The 26,526-nt window shown below is 40.9% G+C and overlaps 1 protein-coding gene across 1 annotated transcript in view; it reads left to right on the top strand.

The window, feature by feature from the left end:
* EPG5 (ectopic P-granules 5 autophagy tethering factor) overlaps positions 1-26,526 on the top strand; it is a 65,254-nt gene that overhangs the window by 15,915 nt on the left and 22,813 nt on the right. The window contains 27 exon segments of the mRNA XM_054054583.1: positions 422-536; positions 1,105-1,263; positions 2,195-2,351; positions 2,711-2,774; positions 2,776-2,841; positions 2,843-2,870; positions 6,246-6,269; positions 6,272-6,309; positions 6,311-6,346; positions 6,348-6,416; positions 6,957-7,073; positions 7,075-7,098; positions 7,286-7,303; positions 7,305-7,451; positions 9,109-9,225; positions 10,741-11,003; positions 14,414-14,554; positions 15,275-15,419; positions 17,049-17,246; positions 17,777-17,887; positions 18,585-18,704; positions 20,306-20,472; positions 20,631-20,858; positions 22,545-22,668; positions 23,654-23,795; positions 24,874-25,045; positions 25,990-26,152. Of these exon segments, the coding sequence (XP_053910558.1) occupies positions 422-536; positions 1,105-1,263; positions 2,195-2,351; positions 2,711-2,774; positions 2,776-2,841; positions 2,843-2,870; positions 6,246-6,269; positions 6,272-6,309; positions 6,311-6,346; positions 6,348-6,416; positions 6,957-7,073; positions 7,075-7,098; positions 7,286-7,303; positions 7,305-7,451; positions 9,109-9,225; positions 10,741-11,003; positions 14,414-14,554; positions 15,275-15,419; positions 17,049-17,246; positions 17,777-17,887; positions 18,585-18,704; positions 20,306-20,472; positions 20,631-20,858; positions 22,545-22,668; positions 23,654-23,795; positions 24,874-25,045; positions 25,990-26,152 (3,153 nt within the window).

Genomic DNA, 26,526 nt, shown 5'->3' with positions numbered 1-26,526 from the left:
CATTCAGTGGAAAATGTTTGAAAACCTAGATCTGTTTTACTCTCCTTTTATCTCTGTGTTGTAACTGTTGATAGTGGAGCTTCCAAGACTGAATATTGACAAGTAGAATTTAAGCAAGTGAGCTGTTGCGTGCAGAAGGAGCATGGAAGTAGAAATATGTTTGAATAGGTGCTTCCCTTTGGAAACTGGTTGGACTAACATAGCATTGAGTCTAGTTCTGTTTCCCAGCTGATGAGGGCTTTTATGCAGAAATACAGACAGAATAGGAATTTCGGTGCTTGTGTTTGTGTGCGAAGAGTTCATTTGTATGTCCTTTGTTTTCCTCCTACAAGCAAACTGTTAATAGTACAATAGTGAAGCCCTTCTGCCATGTGTTTTATTGTAAAGGTACTGTATTGTAAAGACTTTATTTCCTCTATAGGATGAGGATCCTGAAACAAGCTGGATTCTGCTTTCAGAAGATGACTTGATTTGCCTTTTGTCACAGTTTCCATTTCATGAACTCTTTCAGCAGTTCCTTGGATTTAAGTCTGGAGGTAAATCAGTTGCTAAAGATTTATTCTTCATTTTGCTTAAGCTAATTGTATTAAACGACTAAAACTGCCAAGAATGCTACTGTGTTGTGAGAGTCTCTGAAGGAAGTAATAATGAGCCTATGCAAACAGTTCACAGACTAAATAGATGAGGGAGGATTTATATGGGAGGACTTACAGCAAAACTAACATGTATAAACTAACTTAGTTTTGATCTGCTTGGCAGTATATTCAGAGATGTGCTTTCAGAAACTAATTTTTTTCACCTTTGATGCTTAGCTGTAATGTTACTGTGATTTTCTCCGAATATTTATTCATTCTTTATTTTACAAATCTCTGGACAAGTAAATGAAGATGATTGCTTGCTAGATGTCTTATAACCTGCCTGGTTTATTTCTACTTTCATACTTAACAGGTATTGATCATTTCATAAACAGAACATAAATTTTCAGTCTCAACATTTATTGTTTGCCAGCTATATGGTGATCTGTTGCTTTGATCGCTTGTTAGGTTACTTAAAACCCCAGAATTCACACATTTTTTGAGACTTATTTTCCTGTCTCGGTCCTAGGTGATTATTTTCCTGAAAAAACAACTCCCCAGGAGATGATGAAGATCTTTGCTTTTGCAAACTCCTTAGTGGAACTTCTGTCTGCGGGGTTGGAAACGTTTAACAGAGCACGGTACCGACAATTTGTGAAGCGAATTGGTCAGCTGATCAAGTAAGAGGGTATCTTCTCCTTGATGTGATTAAATATTTTTCACACAGTCTGGTTTAAATTTCAGACTTTCTAGGAAAACCACACCACCAAACAAATAAAAGAACCTGAACCATACCAACCAAAACAAAGAAAACAAATCCAACCACCCAAATGGTTTTTGGGTAGATTTTAGGGTTAGCTTGTCTGGGAATCTGAAATCCCAGGGTCCTTGACTCTAAAGCTGCCTGTGAAGTGGGGAATTGCAGAGTTTGAATGTTGTGGGTAAGAAGGAGCCGGGTGAGGTGTCGGAACACCAGGCTGACTTCCATCAGGGATGTGCTTGGGCTTTTCTTGGAAAGTCACTGACACCCAACAAACAGTTTCTTGAATCACTCCTATTTATAGCTAGCGTTACTGCTTCTTTCTGTTGTAATACAGAGTTGCTCAGAGTTTTTCATTCCCTCCTTTAAATTCTCATATTGTTGCAATAAGCAAATGCAATTGGGAACCTGAAAGTTGCTCTTTATTTTCAAAACTCTAGCAGTCATTTTATATAGGAAACATAATCTGTGGTTTCCCTTTGTGTTATTAGGGCAGTGACTTTCTCAGTGTCTGAGTTTAAGAACTTACTCCTGTATGAGCTCTTTGGATGTACTGACACCTCAATGTACAGCTTGCCCTGAGGCTCAAAAGTTCATACACAAGCCAGTTTGGTAGAAACAGAATGTTATGCATTGTTTGGTTGCAAAACCAAGGAAGATAGCGCAGGAATTAGACTAACCCTGACTCAAGCCGGAGGGAAATGCCTATTTATAGGGACATCTCTGGAAACCAGAGGAGAAAGGGTTGAAACACATCTCTTGTGAGTAGGCTCTGATCTTGTTGTACTGTTCTGTGTTTACATATGATGATGGCATACTTAATGGACCCTTGTTTGTCTTGTTTCTTCTGCTCTTGTAGGATTGACGCTCTGTCATGTGAGTGACCACTGGGCTCAATATGTTAGTGTCAATAAACAATATGGATCAGTAGCACATCCCTACTCTGTGGAAAAATTGCAACTGGAGTTTGATGAGCTGTTCTTCAGAGCTGTTCTTCATGTTCTGAAGGCAAAAAGGTAGGCTGACCTGTGTGGTTGATACTGGTGTCTTCATGGAGGAGTCTGATTATTTGAAACTAGGAATTGTGGTAGTTTTAAATATGTAATGATTGAAACAATACTGCAATATGCAGGGTTTTTCAGCATATTGGTAGTACTAGGACAAGTAGGAGTTATACCTTAAACTCTAGCATCTGGCAGAAGCTCTGGGGACTTTTTCTGTTCAGAATGAGGTTAACGCAAAATTTGAGATGCTAAGAAACGTCCTCATGTTCCTAATTCTGCCATGTGTTAGAGCTATGGGTATATGTCTCCTTTTCAAATGTTGAAATTTATCAAGGTGAAAACTGTTTGTCCTGCCTCTTCGAATCCAACAGGTTGGGAGTCTGGTTGTTCATGTCTGAGATGCCTTATGGAACCTTATCCAGCAACATGCTTTGGGAGGCTCTTCTTTGTCATGCACTGTGCAGAGAGTGAGCACCTGGAAAAGCTCTGCTCTACTCTGCAAACCTGGTGACTGCAAACAAAGACTCAAAGGTAGAATTCCTCCACTTGGAACCAGTTCTCATAGAATTCTCTCAGCTACTGCTGCATCAGCTATGAGTTTAATTCTTTGCAGCTTTCATTGTTAAATATACCCTCATCAGCAGCATGACTGGTCCAGAGGCCTTAGAGATGTTTTTGGGCAGTTTGTGGCCTTCCAGTACTTGTTTGACCAAACTCTTATTTTAACAGGAATTGTATTTACAGTCCTTTTAGTTTTTTCTCTAATAGTGACTGCTATTGGTTATTTCAGAGAGCTGACTAAGCACTATGCAGTAGGTGCCCTTGTGTGTCCTTATATCATGTCCCTCCTTGGCCTTCGATAGTATTTGGAGAGTGACATTTAAATCCTGAAATGAAGGACTTAGGTTTTCAGCTGTAACAAAGTTATTCAGAAGCCAACTGCAGTGCTGCTTTCCATTTGCTGCTGCCTTCATGGAAAATCTTTCAGGACTTGATTGACAGGGAGACAGGTAAATCAAGCAGTAACTCCCTACTTCACAGCCTCTTTCGCTGTCTTCAGAAGGAGCGAATCTCACTCTTTCACTTTATTACATCAACCAAGTCTTTTGATGGAGAAACTGAAAAACTGTGGTCTTTGAGAGCTTACCAACTGTCTTGGCTCTGTGGAAGCTTGACTGACATTTAAGACAACTTGAGTGTAGTGGTGAGAGGAATATCAAGACCTTAGCTATGTATTACGAGGTGCTGATCTAATTAGCACTTGCCAGCCAAACCAGCCACTGGGAAACACTGTTTCAGTAGGACTTTTTAATTTCTGTTTTGCAAGAAGTTTTTTAGTGCATCTCAAAGGAGAATTTAATGTGCTGTTGTTGACACTAACAAACACAGATTTGTTTTGTTTTAGTCTTGTTCAGCCTTTGTTTTGTGTCTAGCTAAACTTTTATCTATTAAAGTCTCTGGTAGGCTGATGCAGGCTATTTTTTATCCTCTTAATTGACCTTAATGGTTATGTCACCACAGCACTGTTTTTCACAGTTATCTGTATAGGGAATAATAACAGTTTCTTTCAATGAAACTTTCTGAAATGTTCTTTTGTCTGGCACTTAGCAATGTAACGCTAACTTAATTTCTTGTAGCTTATACCATAGAAGACCATGGTATTAACATTCTCTTGGGAAAGAACTTGTTTTTATTGATTTTTCCCTTCACAAATTAAGTTTGAGAAATGTTAAGAGTAGTAAATCTACATGTGATACCAAGTCTTGGTAACTGCAGAAAGTTTTAGGCTTGCACGTGTAGAGGTGGAAGCATAGTTGCTTTTAGGGGATAGGTAGAAATAGCATGATAAAATGGAGTGCTGTCATGGAACTACGCTTAGTAGGACGACCTCTGTACTGTGGATGCTACCAGATACAAAATGATGCCCTGGGGAATCTGGGAAGTCTGGTTTACTTGAGGTAGCCTTAGGTGGACCAAGTGTTAATAAATTTATTGTGAAACACGCATTTTCACTGACAAGCAATGATGTAATAGCTTTTTGGTCCTTGAGACCTGTGTGAGTACAAGCATGTGTTTTCTGTAAGTTTTATAGATACAGGATTAACAGTTTTGTCTTTGCTTCCATTGCAGTTGGTAATGAGAACCTGCTGAACAACATTTCTGGTTACAGTTGTCTTACTGCCATTACCAAGATCTAAGGAGCTACTGATTTTTAGGGCCTCTCTGAACTTAGAACTCTGGTGTTATCAGATATGCAAGGAAGGAAGGGGATTGGTTCTTCCATTTATGGTCTTTGGTTTTGGCTTTATCAAATCCCTTTTTGCTCTTCTGTCCTATTCCAAGCTCTCTGTTGCTGAGCTGGCCTATGCCTAATGAAACACAGATGCACACATTGCAGTACTAAGATGACAAGTGCTGTCATAGAAACATTACTTACACGTGTGCCCTACACGTTCCCCGTACTGTGAGGCATTCTGCTATGTCTTTATGTATTACCTTAAAACCTCTGAAAAACAACAGTGAACCCCACAGTACTCTGCTGCTTGTGATATAAGGGAAAAAGGTAGCAATAGAAAAGGAGATGAATGGATAGGACTTCCTCTGGGTGTCCACTGTAATTATCAGGACTGTAGTTTATTTACTGTATGGAAGAACTCTTAAGCTGCACAGACCTCTCACACACTGTTCCTGAGGTGTTTCGGCTGTACAAGCCCAGCCTTCTCAGGTTGGGGTAAGGTTGCAAAATTATTGAAAGCCCTTAAAATAGAGTGTAACCTCAATGGAAGCGTTTAGTCACAAGCACGCTGAGGCACGTGCCCTGTGCGGGTTAAGTAGCTGAGTGCCGCAATTGATTACTTTTTCAGTGTATTCAACTGTTGTGCTGATGTCACTGTAAACAGTGTTTACTGGCATGTTGCATTTCAGAGGAACTGGACCACTCTCAAAAACCGTTTTACAGCTCAAAATGCCGCTTTTCAATGCATTTTTTGCCATGCGGAACCTAGGTTATTTGGAGGAAATAAAAATTTTCAAGTCCTGTTTCTTTGTACATTTCCCTTCCTATTGTGCCCCCACTCTGAGGAATGCCACATTTATTGCATTTGGTAAATTGTTGCTCTTGGATTTAAAGAGGAAACCTGCATTGAGTTCATGTGAAAGCATCTCTTGGCCTTTCTAATCCTGGTCAGCTTCGGTTTTCTGTTTTCAGAGAGATTTTTGAAACAAGTGAGTTTAGTTGTTTTCTTGTATTGAGTTGAGAAGCTGAAGTTGACCTTTCCTCGTAACGCTTGGACAGAATTTGTGCCCAGGGGAAAATGCTTGATTTGTTTTCATTTGTGATTGGCATAGAATGATGTCCTTGGTTTAATTGCTGCTTGAAATTGTGGTATGTGGAATGGCCATAGTCTTTCAGCTTGTTCAAAACCTCTGTGCTGTGCTTGGATAGGCTTAGTTTTAATCTACTCTTGACTGTGTGCTGATTAAAATAAGAATAATTTCATATAATTTGGACCTAATCTGTGGAATTCAGTGCACCATGGAAGCCAAAACTATGACAACACTTTTAAAAAGTGAAAGGTATCAATCGTTTTTCCTGGGATGATTGGCATTGCGGAGTTGAAAATACTATTAAAAATTGATTTCCAGCTGGTTTGGAAGTTTGTAGCTTTCATTATGAATCACTAGTGTATTGCTGGATTGTATAGACTCACTGCATATTATGATGCATATTACTTTAAAGCAGCTGATACCGGCCTCCTCTGAAGAGAGGATACAGATATAGTGCTGATAATTCCTTTTGTCACAGATTTCCCCCTCTGGGATGGACAGGGAATAAATGTGTGGATATTGGTGAAGTATGTCCTATAACACTTTTTTTGATGTGTTTATTTCACGTGACTTTTCTAGACCCAGACCACCTTGAAAATTTTGAAAATATCTCAAATCAATGAATTGCTCAGAAGAAATTTGTTCTGCTCACCACATTTGCTCAGATGGCACAAACAAAACCGGGCTGATGTTGATGAGGATTTTATCAGAATCATTGTTCTGGAGATATATGAAGGCAGTAATATTACTGTTCCGCTCAGGAAAGGATGTGTGTGCTGTTTTCCTTTCTAACAAAGGAAAGTGTAGAAAATATGCATGATTTCTGTAGCTTGTTTCTGCAGTCGAACTAAGAAAGTGCTACTTTCTGAGTTTTATGATCTAGTACTGAATTAAAATATCCTGAAATGCAATGTTTTTTTAGGGAAAAGAACACCTTTTCTGTAGACCAAGCCAGAACAAAAATATCTTTGTTTTGCTTGCTTTTTCAGATCTACCTTGCATCTCAAATTTGTTGTGTGGTGATGGGTTTTTGTCGTTGTCACGTGTGTTTCTTTTTAATGTCTGTGGCATTATTTTTCCTTTAATTAGTTTTGGACTTCATTGTGGGCACCGTGACATAATTCGTTATCTTCTAAAGGCAATCAGTTTGAATTTTAGTATTGGCATTTATCAACCTCCTTGTCTAGGATCACCAAGAGCTATTTAGCTCTTTATTCTCCAAAAGGTAATTTATTGCAGTGTCAGTGAATGTCAGCCATAACCAGTAATGTTCTTCTTCTGTCTTCTCAGGTGTCCTATGTTAGTCTTTCCACAAGAGAGACATTTCAAAAGTTGGTAGAGAGCTGTTTGGGAGCAATTGCCAGCATCCATACACAGATTATTTCTGTACTGCTGGATCGAGTCAGAGGACACCATCGAGAAAGTTGGGATGGTAAGCGCTGATGTCCGTCATTTAAACAAGGTATCCAATTAAAACTAAAGGGCCATACCAAACTGTATGACAGGACTGTGGCTTGCTGTTAATGAATCGTGTTAAACATCTGTCTGTGGGTTTTTGATCATGTCACTCTTGTTCCATACTGAGCACTGATTAATCTTTCTTTTTCCTGCCCTCAAAGGTTTCTCTGTACTTGTTTAAAAGAGCTGCCATTGTACCTGTGGAAGCCTTCCTCCTCTGAGATAGCACTCATTCGTGATTGGTTATTAAATTACAGTCTAGCAACAGTGGAGAACAAACTGGCCTGCATTATCTTGGAAGGGCTAAACTGGGGATTTGGTGAGCATGTATGTATTAAAAACAAGAGGCCTGAACTTGGTCGGTTTTACAGGGTAAAAGTGTTACTCAATCTGAGGCTACACACTGAATATGGAAAACAGTTAATTACATGTTTTTATGTGATGGCTGTAGCTTGATGACATAGGATTGGAACTTCACAATGTTTTGGCAGCATTTTGCTTGAGGATTTTGCTTGTGTTGCTTTCTTAGAATCACAGAACGTTTTGAGTTGGAAGGGATCTGTAAAGGTCCCATCCATTGCAATGCCCCTGCAATGAGTAGGGACATCTTCAACTGGATTGGATTATGCAGAGCCCCATCCTACCTGACCTGGAGTGTTTCCAGGGATGGGGTGTCCACCAGCTCTCTGGGTAAACTGTACCAGCTTTTTACCACTCTCGGCATAATAAATTCCTCCCTCCTATCTAGTCTGAATCTCCCTTCTTGTTTAAAACCATTCCCCCTTCTCCTATTGCACAGGCCCTGCTAATAAAGTCTGTCCCCATCTTTCTTACAAGCCCTCTTTAAGTGCTCAAGGGCCTCATAAGGTCTCCCTGGACCCTTCTCTTCTCCAGGCCAAGCAGGCACCAGCTCTTTCAGCTTGACCTCTCATAGAAGAGGTGCTCCAGCTCTCTGACCGTTTTTGTGATCCTCACCTGGACTCACTCCAACAAGTCCATGTCCTTCCTGAGCTGAGAGCTCCAGAACTGGACACAGGGACTCCAGGTGGGGTCTCATGAGAGCAGAATAGAAATGCAAGAATTCCTTCCCTCTGCCTGCTGGCCAAGCTGCTTTGGTATGCAGCCCAGGAAATTGCTTGGTTTCTGAGCTGTGAGTGTGCGTTGCTGGCTCATGGCCAGCTTTTTGTCCGCCACCACCCATGACCTTCTCCACAGGGCTGCTCCCAATCCCTTCTTCCCCTAGAATGTAATTTTGCTTGGGATTGCCCTGACTGAGGTGCAGGACATTGCTTTTGGCCTTCTGAACTCAGGAGGTTCACACAGGCCCACCTCTCCAGCTTTTACAGGTCCCTATGCCGACTGCACCACTCAGCTTGCAGATGACACCAAATTTGCTGAGAGTGCGTCATACCTGTACCTGAATATTGCCTTACTTTTTTGTCTCCTTGTTTCTTGATGACTCATGAAAACAAAGGAATGGTAGGGCAAATTAAACTGGGGAGTCTTTACTGTGCAATAACCAATGTCATGTCTGTATCCTGTGATACGGGGAAATATAGTTCTTTCATGTGGCAGCTGATTAGAGGATTTACTGTGTTCTGATAGAATAAAGCATGTTATTTTTTATTTTTCAAGGACAAGTTTTCCATTGCCTATACGTCTGTAATATGCAATTTAAAATGCTCTCTATACATCTTTTTGTATTAATCAATATAAGTCCACAAAGTGCATGTCAGAGTGATTATGGTCTCTTTTTTTCTGGAAATAAATAAGCTATTGAGCTTTGTATTGCCCATTGTAAGCTCATTATTCTTCAGTGTTGGGCTGAAATTTTTCTTATTGTCTAAGATTTTGCCCAATTATTACAATATTTAATCTCTAGCTGTTCAAATTAGATTTATTTCTCTGTAGTGTGACCGAATGTTACAATTTTAGAGACCTTTTAAGTGAAGCAGAGTTCTGGTTGTGATTCTGTTTTTTGCAGGATGCTCTTCATCTGGATCTAGCTGTCCATTCTGAAGTGGCATTGATGGTCCTGGAAGCGTATCAGAAATATCTCTCTCAGAAACCATATGCTGGGTTGCTTTCGGAAAGCATTAAAACAGGTATTTGTTCTTCAGAATTACAGGGAATACCTTATCGATGGTGATAGATACGAAAAACTGCAGGCCAATACCTTATTTTTTTTCTTTTTAAAATCTGTATTATCGTGATACTACCAGAACATCATCGTGTACCAGCTCGCAGTATTTTTGCACCCACACACCTGTTTGAAGATACTGTTAGACGTAACTGAACACCTATATGAGAAATAAAAATCTTAAACTTGTTATTATCCAGCTTGTGGTTGGATAGTTGCAAACTGTTCTTGTGAAGCTTCCTTTAGTCACATGGAGTCAACCAGTACTTGCTTAATTAAAGGCTACTTACTATTGCTGGTGAACATAGGAGACATCCTTCCTTTGTCCCCAGCTCTTAGTCTTCCCTTATTGAAGGACTCAAGATGTTAGGAGCTTTTCAGTAATGATTTGCACTATGTTACCTACAAACACTTAATTGTATTGATTGTACAGCACACTGGTAACTGAGGAAGGTATGACTTCAAGTTACGGAACGGGGGTGGAAGGGCAGAAAGATCAAGGTTAAAAATTCCTTTTTTTTGGATATTCAATTCAGGATGCTTCTGGTTATTCCGAGCTTTTAGCATTGTGTTGTGTTTTGTCTTTGCAGTATTTCTTGTACAATGCTTTCTTCTCTCCTCCTGCACTGTGCTCTTTTCCCCAGTCTTCCCTGGTCATCCCGCAGTCTGTGTTCTTTATTGTCTCTGCTCTTTTCTTACTCCTCTGCTGTACTTCAATCGTGGTTTGTTGACTTTTGCCAGCTAGATGAGGTCTCTTTTTAAGCCTATTTCAGCCTTGGTTGCCACTTGTATTGCCGAATCTGTCCTGAATTATGTGAGTTTGCAATTGGAACCTGAGAGAAAACAATGCTTAGGTTCTTGTGCCCTTGTGCAGAGAGGATGAAATACGTGCATTGACTCACAGCTGTGCAATTTACACTGGTTTGTCAGAGCACACACAATACCTTATACTAAAGATTTATAACTCCTCCTGATTTAGACTGGTAATGGACATATGTTCATGCCACAGAGACTCTACCTGTCCACATTACAGATTTATTTTTAAGGAGAGGCTGTCGGGTTTTAGGCTTTTTGTGGACAGATGTTGCTTTTGTGCATATATATCTTGTTTTCCTTTCACTTGCAGTCTTAAATATTACTGAAAGTTGTATGTGGGATTTTTTTTTTTTAAGTCTTAAAAGTAAAATTTAATTAGAGACCGTTGGGAAACTTTAGGCAAACAGTTTAAGTTGATAGCCTTTCCAAAAAATGATGGGGAAGGTGAAGTGGAAATCAAGGCCATAGAAACAGAGATTTCTGATATATTTAATTTGTGGGGCCACATGGTGTGTCTGGAAAATAACTACTGTCTCTCTGGTCTTGTGTCACGTTATTGTGGTAGAATAGGAAACTTATGCTGATCCAAGTCCTAAGCTAGTGCACACGTGCTGTACTATAGCTGTGCTTCCTCTCATTCCTGTTCCTGCTCCTTTGTTCCAGGTCTCCTACTTAGCCAGCATTGTTCGATATGGAGAAACACCAGAGACTTCTTTTAATCAGTGGGCATGGGGTTTGATTTTGAGGTTAAAGCTTCACAGAAATGACCGTGGCATGCAGCATGGCTGGGCAGTAGCCCCTGTGTCTGGCAGTGTGCTTGACATGACGGAGTCAGTCACGCTTCACCCCCTCCTGAAGGCTGTCAAAGCAGGCGTTCCCATTGGCTGTTACCTGGCACTAGCGATGACCACTCTAGGGCACAGGTAAGTGTGCTTTTTTCGTGTTTGCTTTGGATGGATGGATGGATGGATGGATGGGCGGGCACCAGGGACTGAGTGGCCTCCCTGATGATGAACCGAGGGTGACTGACATAGAATCGTAGAATAGTTTGGGTAGGAAAGGACCTTAAAATCATCCAGTTCCAATCCTCCTGCCATGGGCATAGACACCTCCCACTGAATCAAGTTGTTCAAAGCCCCATCCAACCTGGCCTTGAACACCTCCAGGGATGTTCAAGACATAGTGAAGAGTTTCTTCCTAATGTCTAATCTAAGTCTTCCCCTTTCCCATTTAAAGCCATCCCCCCTCGTCCTGTCACTCCATGCCCTTGTAAAAAGTCCCTCCTCAGCTTTCCTGTAGCCCCTTCAGGTACTGGAAAGTTGCTATAAGGTCTCTGTGGAACCTTCTCTTCTCTGGGCTCAACAACGCCTACTCTCTCAGCCTGTCCTCATAGTAGACATGCTTCAGCCCTCTGATCATCTTTTGTGGCCTCCTCTGGACCCATTCCACCAGTTCCGTATCCTTCTTAGGCTGAGAATTCCAGAACAGGACATAGGACTCCAGATGGGGTCTCATAGGATTAGAGTAGAGGGGCAGAATTCCATCCTCTGCCCTGCTGGCCACACTTCTTTGGATAAGCCCAGGTTGGGCTTCTGGACTGTGACTGTGCATTGCTGGCTCCTGTTGAACTTCTCATCCCCCAGCACACCAAGTTGTTCTCTGCAGGGCTGCTCTCAATCACATTCCCTTGCTTCCTGTGTTGAAGCCATGGATTGCCCTGACCCAGGCGTTAGGACCTTGCTCTTGGCCTTGTTGAACTTCATGAGGTTCGCACAACCCCAATTCTCCAGTTTGTCCAGATCCCTCTGGATGCCATCCTGTCCTTCTGGTGTGACAAACCCACCACTCAGCTTGGTGTCATCTGCGGACTTGCTGAGGGTGCACTCGAGCTTGCTGTGTCATTGATGAAGATAATTAAACAGCGCTGGTCCCAGTATGGACCCCTGGGGGACACCACTTGTCATGGATCTCCATCTGGAGATGGAGCTGATGACTCCTATTCTGAATGTGACCATCCAACTAATTCCTTATCCACCGAACAGTCCACCCATCAAATCCATACGTTTTCAATTTAAAGAGAAGGATGTTGTGGGAGACTGTGTCAAAGGCTTTACAGAAGTCCAGATAGATCACATCTGTCGGTTTACCTGTGTCCACTGTGTCCACAAAAAAGCCACTAGGTTGGTCAGAAAGGACTTGCCCTTGGTGATGTCGTCTTTATGCATGTTTAAAAAATTAAAGGACTTCTGATGCAAAGCATTGAACAGTTTGTCAGGGACTGCAGTCTCAAACAGCGTGCCCGCCCCTTCTGTTATTTTGCTAACATTAATTTTTGCCTACTATGTGTTAGTAATTAGAATTAATATTGAAACTGGGAGCTTAGTGTGACTGTTATGGTCAGGAGTAATATTTAACCACATTTACTGAAAGGCTTATTCTACAGATAATTTTTTTTAGTGGGGCTGCAGCAAAGCACTGAGAAAATAATGACAAGAAAAAGCACTCATGCTGCTGAAAGTAAATTGAGAGCTTATAACCTTGATGCTGAACCTCCTAGCCCTGGCTGTGTTCCAACAGTCTTTTCCAGTACTTTCAGCTGGTTTGTAGGTAAGCATTTTAAGCATGATCAAATGCACTGTTTGAGCCAGTGCTAGGTTAATTAGTCTCTCCCAGGTCTATTTGCCCTGAATCTGTCATCTCCAATTATCTATTACTCTGTTCAGTGGCCAGCAGTGGCCCAGGTGGCCAGGAAGGCCAACAGCATCAGGAATAGCGTGGCCAGCAGGAGCAGGGAAATATCTTTTCCCTGTGCTTGGCACTGGTGAGGCTGCGCCTCAAATCCTGTGTTCAGATCTGGACCCTTCACTACAAGGACATCAAGATAGTGGAGCATGTCCAGAGAAGGGCAGTGGAGCTGGGGAAGAGGTTAGAGTGCAAGCCTTATGAGGAGCAGGTGAGGGAATTGGGCCTTACCGCTGTGTACAACTCCCTGAAAGGAGGTTGTAGCAAGGTGGGGGTTGGTCTCTTCTCCCTGGTGGCCAGTGACAGGACAAGGGGAAATGGCCTCCAGATGTGCTAGGAGAGATTTAGGTTGGATATCAGGAGGAATTTCTTTACTGAAGGATTCTCTGGCACTGGCAGAAGCTGTCCAGGGAGGTGGTCGAGTCCCCATTCCTGGAGGCATTTAAGAGATGAGTAGATGTCATACTTGGGAACATGGTCTGGTGGTGATATTGTGGATCAAGTGATTGGACTTGATCTTAAAGGTCTTTTCCAGCTGAAACCATTTTGTGATTCTGTGAAAATTTTCACTAACTTGTTTTCTGCTTATAATATTGTTTTGCTCTTTAAGGAGAAATTGCCTTGGCTTTCTTCTCCTTCAACAAGCCATTGATCGATGCTAAAGTTACGCTACAGATACATACGTGCTTCAGGGTGCTAGAGCGATTTGAGATGGATGTGGAGGTATTCTGGTTTGAGAGTGGAAATTTTTACATGACAAGATGGAATGCAAAACAAGGAACTTGTTTACTTCGCAAAAGCTTTTTCTCCAAACACTCTGTTCTTGCAAAGAAACATCTGATGTCTGTCTCCTATCTGAACAGTAACACTATTTATCACATACAAAACTTTGAGGCCAGTTCTGTTAATGAGCAACAGTAACAAAGTGCTGTACTGTATGTTAGTGACTGAATACAATATTTCATTTTCATGGCCTCAGAGTAGATACAAGATTAATGCTTTATGGCTCTTCCCAATGTGCAGCCCTCCTGAGTTAGCAGAACTTGACACAGAGCAGTGTACCAAGTAAGTTGCCACTAGTGAGTTTTCTGAACAGTAGGAGTAGCATTGATCTCAGCTGACTGCAACCAAGCCCTCTGAATGACATGTGTAGGTAGTGCAGAAAGATATTCAGAGCATGATCATCCATCCTGAGGAGGTGTTAATGGTGGGTAACATGGAACTCCCTCTGTAGGCTCTTCCTTTGCCTGGAGAGCGAGGCAGGCTGGCTGACTTAGGCAAGAACCTTGAGCTTTAAATTGATTGGAATTTGATGAATAAAGATCCACGTTTCAAGTGATTTTTGGGAGATAGGACCCAAACTCTCAGAAAGGCATGAAAAGCTTATCAAACCTGTCAGCGATTGAATGATTCCTACAGCTGAAGAAAAAAAAAAATTTCTGTGCATTTAGAAGTTTAGTACTTCAGAGATTCAGTGTGAGGATATGAATGTCTTTACATCAGTTAACAGAAGAAATAAAAAATCTGCAACCTGTCTCCCTTTCTATTGATAATTGATGTCTTTTTCCCTATTTTGTTTATGTTTTGACAGCATTGAGAAGTTCTGTGCTGAAGGAATTCCTCTTCTGGGTGTGCTTGTCCAGTCTAGATATCTGAGAACAGTAGTCCATGTGCTGGATAAAATCTTACCCTTGTTTTACTCTTGCCAGTATTATCTCCTGAAGAATGAACAGTAAGCTTTTTATGTTCCTAATATGTTTATTGATAAAGAACAGTGAAACTTCATCTTAACTGTTAAATTTATCAGGGTTCATTCTAGGTTTTGCATTCGTTGAGAATGGGACACAGAAGATGGGGAAGTACGTCTTGTTTTCCAAGTTAATTTTGGCATTGACTGTGGTTGAGGAAGTTGTTGTAGAAGTGTCTCTTATTAACATCACATGTACAGTTGTCACTGGTGCTGCTGCTGGGCCACAGAAGGGTTGTATTGCCAAATCGTGGTTGTGTTTAGATGGGCGAGAAAAGTAAGCAGACGCTACTGTTTACCTGCGTCCCTATTGGTGAGCCGAACAGCAGCCGGGATCATTCTCCACTGCTGTCTGTCTGTCCTGGTAAATCAGTAATATGCTCCCTTGGGGTGCTTTTGGCTTGCACCACCTGGCAGTCTCCCAAACAATTCCTGGGCTAGCTTTGGGTGTTGGTGTGGATCAAGAACTGTATTGAGTCCTGATGAGCTGCCTTGAATTACAGTCTGCCATGGTGTGCTCATACTGTGCCTGTGATATGGTTAAAATGGAGCAATTAAATCTGCAGCATGTTTGTGAATCGAAGTTCTCCTATACATGTTTCACCAGTGCTGTTGAGCTGGCTTTAAATACTCTAGGAGCAGGTTTTCTGTATATTATGAAGTAAGAGAGATTTTAGAGTTTATTTTATTTGTTGACATCCTTAGGTTTCTATCTTACATCCAACTCTTCCTTCATCTGGATAGTGGAGTCCCTCAAGGCGTCACCCAGCAGGTTACCCATAAAGTTACACAGCACTTGACCGGAGTGAGATATGGAGAAAATGTGAAGCTGCTCAGCAGCATGATACAGGTAAGAAGATTATTGAAAAATAAAAAAGGAGGGAGTTTTTTTAAAAACAATTAAGGCTTTTGTTACCAAATTAGTGCTTAAGGTTAAAAAGGACAATGAATCTGGCCGTTCTGCAGCCACAAAATACCCTGCATCAAGCACAAACAGTTTGGTTTGGTTTCCTGAAATACTTCTGCTTAAACTTGGCTAAATCTGGCAATGCATGTGACACTGGGCATAGCAATATGTGCCTTCCAGACTTCATGGAAAATGAATTTTCTAATATCGGGTCAAAAATCTGCCTAAAAAGGGAATGTGATACACAGCCTTACTTTTCTGAGTCATTTGGGGAATGCAGCAGATGCTGGTGTTTGAAAGCTTTGCATTTGACCATTGATTTGTCTGTGATATGAAAAAATGATCCTGTGTTAGGAACCCAGCATCTTTTTTTAAAGTGCAGAGAGGTCAAGGTCAAACGCTTTCAACATAAGAGAGAAGGAAGGACGAAATCCAGAGGGACTGGGACAAACTGGAGAACTGGACTTGTGTGCACCTCAAGAGGTTCAACAAGCCAAGTGCAAGGTTCTACACCTCAGGGCAATCCTCAATTTCAATACAGGCTGGGGATGTGATTGAGAGCAGCCCTGCAGAGAAGATGTTGGAGTGCTGGTGGTCAAAAAGCTGGACGTGAGCTGGCAATGTATGCTTGCAGCCTAGAAAGCCAACCATGTCCTGGGTAGCATCAAAAGAAGCATGGGCATTGGGGTGAGGGAGGGGATTCTGTGTTTCTGCTCCACTCTTGTGAGACCCCACCTGGACTCCTGTGTCCATTTCTGGAGCTCTGAGCACAGGAAGGGCATGGAGCTGTTGGAGTGATTTCAGAGGAGGCCACAAGGATGATGTGAGGGCTGGAGCACCTCACCTGTGAGGATGGGCTGAGAGAGTTTGGGTTGTTCAGCCTGGAGAGGAGAAGGCGCTCTGGGAAGAGACCTTAGAGCAGCTCCCATTAGTTAAGAGCGGCTACAGGAAAGATAGGAACAGACTTTTTAGCGAGGCCTGTTGTGGCAGGACAAGGGGTGATGGTTTTAATCCAAGGGAGGGCAGATTAAGACTGCATTTAAGAAAGAAATTTTGTTACTGGTGAGGGTGGTGAAACACTGGCACAGGTTGCCCGGAGAGGTAGCGGAGGCCTCATCCCTGGAAACATTCTAGGTCAGGTAGGATGGGGCTCTGAGCAACCTGATCTAATTAAAGATGTCACTGCTTCTGCGCGGGGGCTGGACAAGATGGGACTTTTACAGATCCCTTCCAACTCAAGCTGATCTGTGATTGTGTGAAGGGGAACCTGCCTACTCTGTTAAGTACTTTTTGCAGGAGCAGAGGCTAGACTTCAGAATTAGGTGCCACTTATGCCTGCAGGTCACAAGGACCTTGTTTATGGCCTTTGCACAAGGTGCTGGGCTTTCCAGGCTGCAGAATCTCTTGGAGGTTGGAGGCAAGCTATTTTTACACAGACATAGACTGCATCTTTGTAAATTATTTATTTTAAGGATAGGCCCATAGCTTTATGCAAGTTAATCAGTTCATCTGTTAATTCTTATCCTTTAAGATAAGCAATCTCTTGATTAATTCTACCCTTTAATCCATCAGACTCACATTTATCTCAGTGACCAGCCAAATGGCGTGGGTCTGGCTGCAGTACTGGAGTTCTGGGCTCAGGTCCTCACCAGCCAACAGCTGTGGCACAGGGACCAGGCAACACTCTTCTTGCTCGATGACTTATGTAAAGCTGCTTTTCAGTACAGTCAAGAGGACTGCATACAAAAGCTGCTTTACCAACAGCACAAGGTAAATGGATGTGATACAATGGTATAAATGGTCAGTCCATGTGTTGCTCGTTTTAATTTTGATGTGAATGTGTTTTCCTGAAATGTAGCAAGAACAGTCATGGTGATGAGTGATGATAGGGTTATGTTATCTGTTTTGTTGCTCAGAAGGTCAAGACTAGTGAAATATCTTACATTTGAATAATGATAATTATAAGAATTAAAACCTGTTTGGAAATCATGTCTCATTTATGAGTTTTATCGTAGTATTTTAGTCTGTGGTCTTTGCATTTCAAATGTTTGGGAGTGTATTTAGAACAAAAGCAGAGCATCCTCTCTTGAAGAAAAACAGACTGTCACTATAACACAACCTTTTCTGCACAAAGAAATAAAACAGGCATTTTAGTGGTAGCTGGTTGAGCTGAGGTTGGGAGGTAGGAACCTGAGGCAGAAAGGGACTTGGGTGAAGGTAGAATGATGTACTGTAGCTTGTAATTTCTCTATCTGGCTGCTTCTACCAGAAGAAATCAAATGTTTTCTGTTTCTGTGCAGAATGCTTTAGGCTATCATTGTGACAAAGGTCTTCTGTCTTCGCTTGTTAGCTGGATTGTGGCAGGCAATGTGACACCTTCCTTTGTTGAGGGCAGTGCCAATTCTTCTCAGGTAAGTGGTGTGATGGTGTATGAACAACCCTGGAATAAACAATATAGAGGTTTTTTTTCCTTCTTTTGCAGGTTTTTGCAGATTTTCTCTTGTTCCCTCTTTCTTCCCTCTGAGTTTTCTTGTGATAAAAATCCTAATTTAGCTTAAGAGGATGCTGTGGGTTTATTATGCTGAAGGGAGCATGGACATTTTGCGCAGAGAAAGCTTATCAGATCTGTCTAAGAATTATGTTTAATGAGAGAAAACATGTAAAGCCTGATTCTTCTATTACATCAGTCTTTTCCTGATAAACATTTTGAATACTAGTTGTTTTCTTTCTGCTTAAGCAAGTCCCTTGTATGAGCAAAATGAAGAAAACCCCTGCAGTAGTCCAACTGGAGATGTCTAGAGCAGTTGGGAGAGGGGAGATCTGATTCTACAGGTTTTGAGTAGGTTGTTTACTGCAGAAAACTGGATAATTCTGTCATCTGTCCCTATTTTCCATCTTCTTTCCCATGATTGTATTGAATACAAAGAGGATGTTTGAACGTAGATAGGGAGGAAACTGGTTCTCTGTTGTTGTTGAGATATGATGCTGCTCTTGCAACTTTATGATGAGAATTTGGCAAAAGTGTATGCCTCATAGGAGAACAGCAAGCCTCCTGATCCTATTGTTGCCATTTTGTTATTGATGTTTCCGTTATTGCTGTTTTTACAGGTATGGTTTTCGTGGACGGTGTTAAATATGGAGTCAATATTTGAAGAAGATTCACAGTTTCGCAGGGTTGTGGAGGGAGAGTTGGTTATTAATTCTTTAGCTCCTGACCAGGCTTTGAAGGTGAGAGAACTGTTAATCTGCGTTTATTACTGGAAAAAAACATTCTTTTGTATTGTATAGGTTTTATCTTATGTGCTTTTTCTTACCAGGATGAAAACATAACTAATGCTCTACCTGGCTTTCCAGGAGAAAACATACCTCAAGGAAGTTTTCTTTTACATTTTGAGTTGAACATTTAAAAACTACTGTGCAAATATTTTGTTTCTAATATACCATTGTTTACAGAAAACTTCTGTCACTAGTCAGTGTTCTTGCATGATTTTCTGGGTTATCTCAATGCCTCACAATCTTCAGTGGATTTATTCTGTATCACTGAGATACTTTTGTTTTCCATGTGGGAAAATGTTATCTGTATTTCAAAAAGCATTTTTCTGATGATTGTGGGTTTTGCAGAATTCTGGTCTTTAGTGTTCTCTCTGTTTGTTGAATTATTTTCCAGGACTTTCAGAACTGTTAAGGTCTCTCCCTTAACAAGGTTTTAACAAGGCACTGCGCTTTAAGCCAAGTTGCACATTGTCCAGGTTCTTTGTCCAAATTCAGTTTGAAATTCTGCAGTTAAGCAAGTAGAAAGCAAATCCATCCAATGTAGACTTTCACACATGCTTCATCTCAGCTGTTTCATTGTTTTTTGACACACAAGACAGCCTAGAACCTCTGTGAAAATAGATCCTTTTTTGTACGCTCTGCGAAGCGCTATGAAAAGAGGTACATATCTTGCATTCTTGGAGATTATTCTGGAAAACATTTGTCTCTTGGCTTGCATGACTTGATTTACCTGGAAAACAGTGAGATAGTATGTGGACAGTGTGTGGAAAAGGGTACTGAGAGTTCCTGAGGTCTAGGGTAAGGAATGAGTTAGTGCCAGGAATGAAGTAGTGCCAGGGTCTGTCGTGAGACGTTGAAACTCAGAAAAGCCTCGTGTTTCCCTGTTCCAGGCACAGTCTGTAGGAGCTTGGTGTGACTTCTTAATGATTTAGTGGATCAATGGGGTAGTATCCTGTGCTGCTAATAGAGTGTTGCTGCTCATGCATTGCATCACCTTTGTTCTGCTTTTACAAAAAGGAAATTTTTTTTGCTTCTCTATTATTTATCATTAGTTTTAGTTTTCACTTTGGAGAGAGCTGTATGGAGTGCAGTCTAGTCTGGAAAAAGCTAAGAATGGTAGCCCATTGTAGGATTCTGTGTCTGCATATGGCTTAAGACTTATTTTTACTGGTTGGAACGTGCTGTGTGCTTCACTGCTTCTGCTTTGTTCTGCTGCAGCATTGGTGTTGATGGAAGCCTAAACCAGGAACATCTGCCCCTGTGAGGAAACCCATTCATTCACTGTAATTAACACCCATCGACTGTATAGCCTTGCATCACACTAGCTCCTCCGTTCATGCTGCCTCTTTTCAAACATCATAGGGTTAGCACTGCTCTCTTAACAACTGCCCAACACAACTGTGAGCTGGGCAGCTCCTCGAAGACCTGTGATACACATGTGAATGCTTTCAAAGTTTTCTCTTTTGTAGGTGCTGAGTTTTCACTGTTTTAATCTGGGTTAAGTTGTGACAGCCCAGTAGAGCAGAATACTCATCTGGAAATTGTTCTTTTTACAGAAAGCCCAGGCCCAGCTGAAGCTGCCCATTGTACCTTCTCTTCAGAGGCTCATGATTTACCGCTGGGCTCACCAGGCCCTTGCTACCCCTGCTGATCACCCTCTCATGCCACTCATTTGGCAAAAATTCTTCCTTCTTTACCTTCACCGACCGGGACCACAGTATGGGTGAGTCTGATCATAAGGGCTTTAGCAAGATTCAGTGCCTCTCTGAGACTGCACCCGAAAGCAGTGGGTACCAGCAACTTCCCTAAGTCAATTTATTTGCAGAGATACTGATTTGATAGTTGCCACAAGACTTTGTTGTCCTTTTTTGTTCATTTTAGATTGCCTGTAGATGGCTGTATTGGAAGACGTTTTTTCCAGAGCACAGCTCATGTTGGCTTACTAAATGAAATGAAGCAGCGCTTAATAGAGGTAGCAGACTTCCACCATGCTGCCAGTAAAGCACTAAGAGTGGAGAGTCCTGCAGAGGGCAGTGACAGATCACCAGAGAAGGCGAGCTGCTCACCAAATTACCTGACTTCACCAGAACTGCATAAGGAACTTGTCAGGTAAATAAAAGAAGCCTGCGTGGTTCAGTCTTACTCAGTCAACCACCTGAACAACTACTGGAGTACAGTCTTAGCAGTGGGAGGTGTGAAAGAGTGTGACCCTTGGCTGACCTGGATGTACCGCAGGTGCTTTTTATATGCATGGTTGTGGTCAAATCTGTTCCTTTGTTGATACAACTTGTTTTGTTAGAGAGGAGGCTGATTTTACTACTAAAAATAAAACATTATTGTCACGTCCCTTAGAGGAGAGCTTTGATTTTTAACTAATGGTATCCGCATATTGGTAAAATGTTTGTTGTTTAGACACATCTGCTACTGTTACGAACATCATTTACTATAAACGTAAAGTGCCATATGCGGATATGTCTTTTTGTCACAGACTAGGGTCTAAATTTACATCTGAATAAAAAGGGAATGTACTGGAGACTTGAACACGTGGTTCAGTAGCGCCGTTTACCCAATTAGCATATAAAATTGAGCTGTGGCATCTTGTGTTGGAGTGGGCTAAGAAATGGGCATGGTCCCTCACTGTGCCTCCACTGAAGTAGTAAGTGGTAACTTCTAAGAGCTGCATACTTCACACACACAGAAACTGTAGCTATGTGGTTCAGAAGCCCACGGTTCTGTTACACAGAAACTTTTGGTCTGAGAAGTCTGCCTTAGCGCAAATATTTCTTACCTGAATTTTCTTAGGAACTGGTTGAAAGGATTGTTTGCAAAGAGTCTCTTTCTCAGGGGCTTTGGGCACACAAGATCTGATTCCCCTAGGAATCAGTAGATCCTGTATAAGCAAACAAGGAAGATAATAAATCCTCCTTGTTCATTTGGGAAAAACAATTCTGAGATGCTCACTGTGTGTAACTTGATTTACCTTTTGTCAGTCTTTCATTTCAAAAGAGTTTCCCACTCTAACATAAAACCAGACTGTTCTGCAGGCAAGTAAATCTTGCCTCTTGTTTATGAGGGCTGACTCTTGGAACTGGACTGCTTCCATTTTTTCACTAGTGACACTGATGCAGGAAACAGGAGTTACCTACTGATACTTAATACCACAGTGCAAAGATTTAATGATGTTCTAGTTCTCCCTTTTATTTAATCAGGAAAAATTGGATGATATGCTTATAAAAAGGGTGCCACTCAGTGAGAGTGATGTCAATTAAAGAAAGAATTATACTTAATTTAAAGTACAGTTTTAGCAGAGGAGGAAATGAAAATAAGCTTCTTTACGACAAGAAAGTAAAAGATGAAACTTAAGGTGTGAGCTTTTGGAGCAGGCAGTCCTGAGGACTAATGGGGTGAGAAGCTGAACTTAGACATAATCCTCTTCATTGGTCTTTTCAGTGGGGTTGTCAATTTGGGTCCCTAATTTGAGAGACACTTCCAGTCCTGAGTCATGTTTGCTAGTTTGCATAAATATTTCCTTTTCCTAATTTCTTCTGTTACTTTTGGTGAGTGCCCTCATGATTTTCTAAATAGCTTCTTTCCAATGCTGGTCTTGAAACTGACGCTTAGTACACCCATGGTAAAGCATCTGAAACATCTACATTTTGCGTTGTGTCACCTTGTAGCATATTTCATTAACTCTAAACGGCAGAACGACACTGCTATGTAATGCGTACGCTATGTGCATGATTAAAGTTCACATTGATTTTTTTTTGTTTCTTTTTTTTCTGTTTTTCTTCTCAGGCTTTGTAATGTTTTTGTTTTGTGGTTGGAAGAAGAGAGTTTCCAGAAAGGAGACACATACATTCCTTCTTTACCGAAGCAATATGATGCACATAGACTTGCTAAAGTCATGCAGAATCAACAGGTGAGCTGCCAATGACATTGGTGCTCTGGGTTCCAGAACTCGCTTAACTCGAAGTGAGTCCTTTAAAGTAGTGAGAGGCTTGGTGTCATTCTTCAACAGGTATAAAACTACTTGACATAGAATCATGGAATGGTTTGGGTTGGAAGAGACCTGGAAGGTCGTCCAGTTCCAACCTCTCTGTCATGGGCAGGGACACCTCCCACTAGACTAGTTTCTTCCTAAATATCCTGTGCTATCCCAAACTGTCTTCATTTATATTTGAGTGAGGACAGGAGTAGATTTCTTGCATATCTAAACGAGAACATGGTTCTTATTCTGTATAGTTCATTAATTCTTTTTATATTCTAACATCACCTTAGAGAATTATTGAAGTTGGAACTTTAAATGATGAAACACTGGAAGCTGAAATCTGATGATGTTGGTAGTCTGTAATATGTCAGGTTCAAATGTGAGTTAGCGAATGGGAAGTTTATATTCTGTCCATTAAGTCTAAAAAGTGAGTATAATTAAAAAAAACTGCAAGAGGGAATATTTTGGAAGGTTATTTCCTCGTACCTGGTTTGTTTTTATTTCTCCAGTGTATGCAGCTACTGAAAATGCAGCCTAGTTTAGTCTGATTACACTTAAACAGACCATGGTGTTTCAAATTGTCTCAATTTCCTTTGTGTACCTGTTTAGGAACAGAGTTTTAATAATCTTTACGCTTTCTCTCTAATTTGTTAGAAGTTATCCTATGTAAGCTTAACAGATTTCTTCTGTAAGTGTCACAGATGCTTTTCAATGGCTCACCTGTATACATGATAAAAATTCTGCAGCTTTTCTCTTTAGTATGGATTTTTTTCCCCCCCAGTAATAATTTTTTATGACTTTAAATGGAAGTGTCTACTTTTATGACCTTATTTTAGTTACCCAGCTACTGGGATGGATGCACAGTATATGGTACTGGCTAAAGTAAGAATGATAATTTAATTCTTTTGTGCTTTAGGATTTGTGGATGGAGTATGTTAACATTGAACTCATACATCACGAGTTTCAGGAAGCTCTAAACCGTTGGCTATGTGTTAAACTTGAGTCACGTACAAGCTGTGTTTCTGCAGGGCAAACAGACTTCACCAACCCTTTATCAGGTAAGAGATAAGAATATGAAGGAAACTGGGCCAGGAAGGATTATTAGGATGTTGAAACTCTGATTTCTTTTGGAACATACTGATGTCTGAGAATAAAGATGTTAACACAGTTTATTTTCTGTGGATGCTTCATTTTCTGTGAAGTTTTCATGGTGTTTTAAGCAAGATCCTCTGTAGTGGGATAATAGTGATGTTTTTGGCACATCACAGACCAGCAGGTCCTGTTGTGCCTAGAGTTTCCTGGTTGAGCTCCCCAAAGACTCCTCCGCGTAGAGTGTACTCCAGACAGTCTGAGTTTTCTCAAAGTTTAGATGGACACAGCTGTGAGCAGAGGCAAAACCCGCTGTAACTGAAAACGAAGATTGTTTTTCTTTTTTCGTTTGTTCTCAGTGACTTTCCCTGGAATCTTGATATGCTGAAAGGGTTGGTCTAGCACAGTGGGGGATAATATTTATGGCGGCTTTATTAAGGGTATGGTGAGATTGGAGTTTCTTGGGGACTTATTAAAAAAGAGGATGAGGGGAGTAGGAGGAGTCTGGAATAGTTTCGTAGTAGCACTGTTTGTCAGTGTTTGGGCTAAGAAATTGAGTGGAGTCAGCAGGAAGAAAGAGCTGACCTGGACAGGGCAACAGTTTGGGGAAAAAAAATTTGGAGAATTTTTTTTCAAAATATTTTCAAATCGGAGCTGACAAGATGGGAGATGAAGGTGAATTGTTGGGAAGGGAAGATAAACTTATCTTACCAGACTGGGTATGGGGGAGCCTATGTCAGAATGAATGGGCTGACAGGAGGAAAATTGGAAGGTTAGAAAATAGGACTGGCTGGGGGACACAGGGAAGGCAAAGGGGCCTTGGATCCTAATGTTTGTGTGATTGAGCTCATTATGAAAATTAGCTGCGTGAAATAAACTTCATCATAAAACGAGAAAGATTAAGTGATTTTAAAAGGGAGGAGTCATGAGAAATATTTGTCTGGCGCTAAAAACATTTCATGCAAAAAAATTCTGAATGAAATAATGTTTTTATTATTTTTTTCTGAATTTCTTATCGACAAAACTTGCTTCTGCTTTCTTTTCTAGCTAAAGAAAGGGTAATGAATAATTTGAAGAAGTTTGATACTCCCAAGCCCCCACTTCCTCTGCAGACGATGAAAGCTCCTGTGCCAGTTATTTCCTCAGCCAGTCTAGTAAGTCAGAAAGAAGCAATTCAGCTCATGCGCATGGACCTTAACGTCTTGCAGAGGCATGCCAAGTAAGACATAGCTTTTTTCCATCTTCTTTGCTAGCATGTTGAGCAGTGTCTTCAGCTGCACTTTACAGCAGCCTCCTTAGTGGTGTTAGCACAAGGCTGTCAGTACTTGACCTCTGCTTCCTATACTGTTTTCTCTTTTTCCTCTTTTTTTCTTGGCTATCATTGTTCCATTCCTTTAACTAAGATAAGACTAATCTAATGAATCACCCTACATCAGCTGATATGTAACTTTTAAAGTTTCTTTTCTTGTTTGGCATGCTTCTTAATGTAAAGCCTTTAGCCTAGATTTGTTTACAATAATTTAGTGAACCCTTTTGCACAAATGTATTAGTTGCAATATGAAGCACTGGAGCTCCCAGGGGAGAAATCTGATTTTTGGAACTATTAGCCTTGTAAGGGAAAGACTTTGTTTCTAATATACCTACTAAGAGATTGCAGCTGAATTATTTTCAAAGACAGGTGATGCACCTGTATCTGTACTTGTCCAATGTAGTTATTTAATACCAATATTGTACACCAAACCAAAACTTGCTAGGCCTAAGAGAGGATGTGCCTAAACAAACAATTCCAGCACCAATTCTAGGTGCACTTTGTTTTGACTGAATCATCCCACAGTCCAGCTTTTTTTTTGTCTGGTGAAAAATTAAATCTCCTACAGTGTGATCTATTTAATTTCCTTTCATGCTGTCATATAGAATGATTAAAAATAATTCATGCAGACTGGAGTAGTTTTGTTTTTATGAATCTGTTTCTTTATTACTTTGAAGTGCTATTACTTTGAAATTGTAACTCAGTTTCCTTTAATGACCTTTTGTGTTTTCTAGGGAAGTGTCTCAAGTCTTTGTACGCTACATTAAATTGAATTCTCTTCTCTTGTTTATAAATTCGAAGTATCACTGTTTTCAGTAAAGATTTTAGTAACTTTGATAATAAATGCTTTTCAGAACTGCAGCTCTCTGGGAGTCTCAGCATGTTGCTCTCAATAGTGAAATATTGGACACGCTACCTAAGCTGTACGTCAATCGGGAAGAGCAGATCACCCTCCATTTGGAGTGCCGGGGAACTTCAAATAAAGGCTGCCAGGGAGCAGCTCATCTGACGATCCAGGTTAGAGACATGGCATCACTTTTCTTTCAGGCTTTTGGACATGGATAATAACAATGAAATGACTGAGTGGTTACCAGAATGGTAGCATTTGACTAAATAAATCCGTACAAGCTAGCAGTTAATCTGAAATGCCTAATATGTAATGTTCAAAACGAGATGCAGATCCACAGCTGAAGAGTAAGTTGTTGCAAAAAATTTGTTTGGCTTATAGTGTCCCTTCTGAACTACTTCCCAACGTGTGAATATGAGAATAATCTCACATACGAATAGAAGCATTGTTTGTAGAAGTATTCCCATGTTGCTTGGTATATGAATTTCTTGATCCCTGCTAAGTTTCAGTCCCTGTGGATTAAAAGTTTTATATAAAAGACATT

The sequence above is a fragment of the Cuculus canorus genome, chromosome Z (genome assembly GCF_017976375.1).
Source record: "Cuculus canorus isolate bCucCan1 chromosome Z, bCucCan1.pri, whole genome shotgun sequence".
Classification (NCBI taxonomy): Eukaryota; Metazoa; Chordata; class Aves; order Cuculiformes; family Cuculidae; genus Cuculus; species Cuculus canorus.
This window is presented reverse-complemented; position numbering and strand designations above follow the sequence as displayed.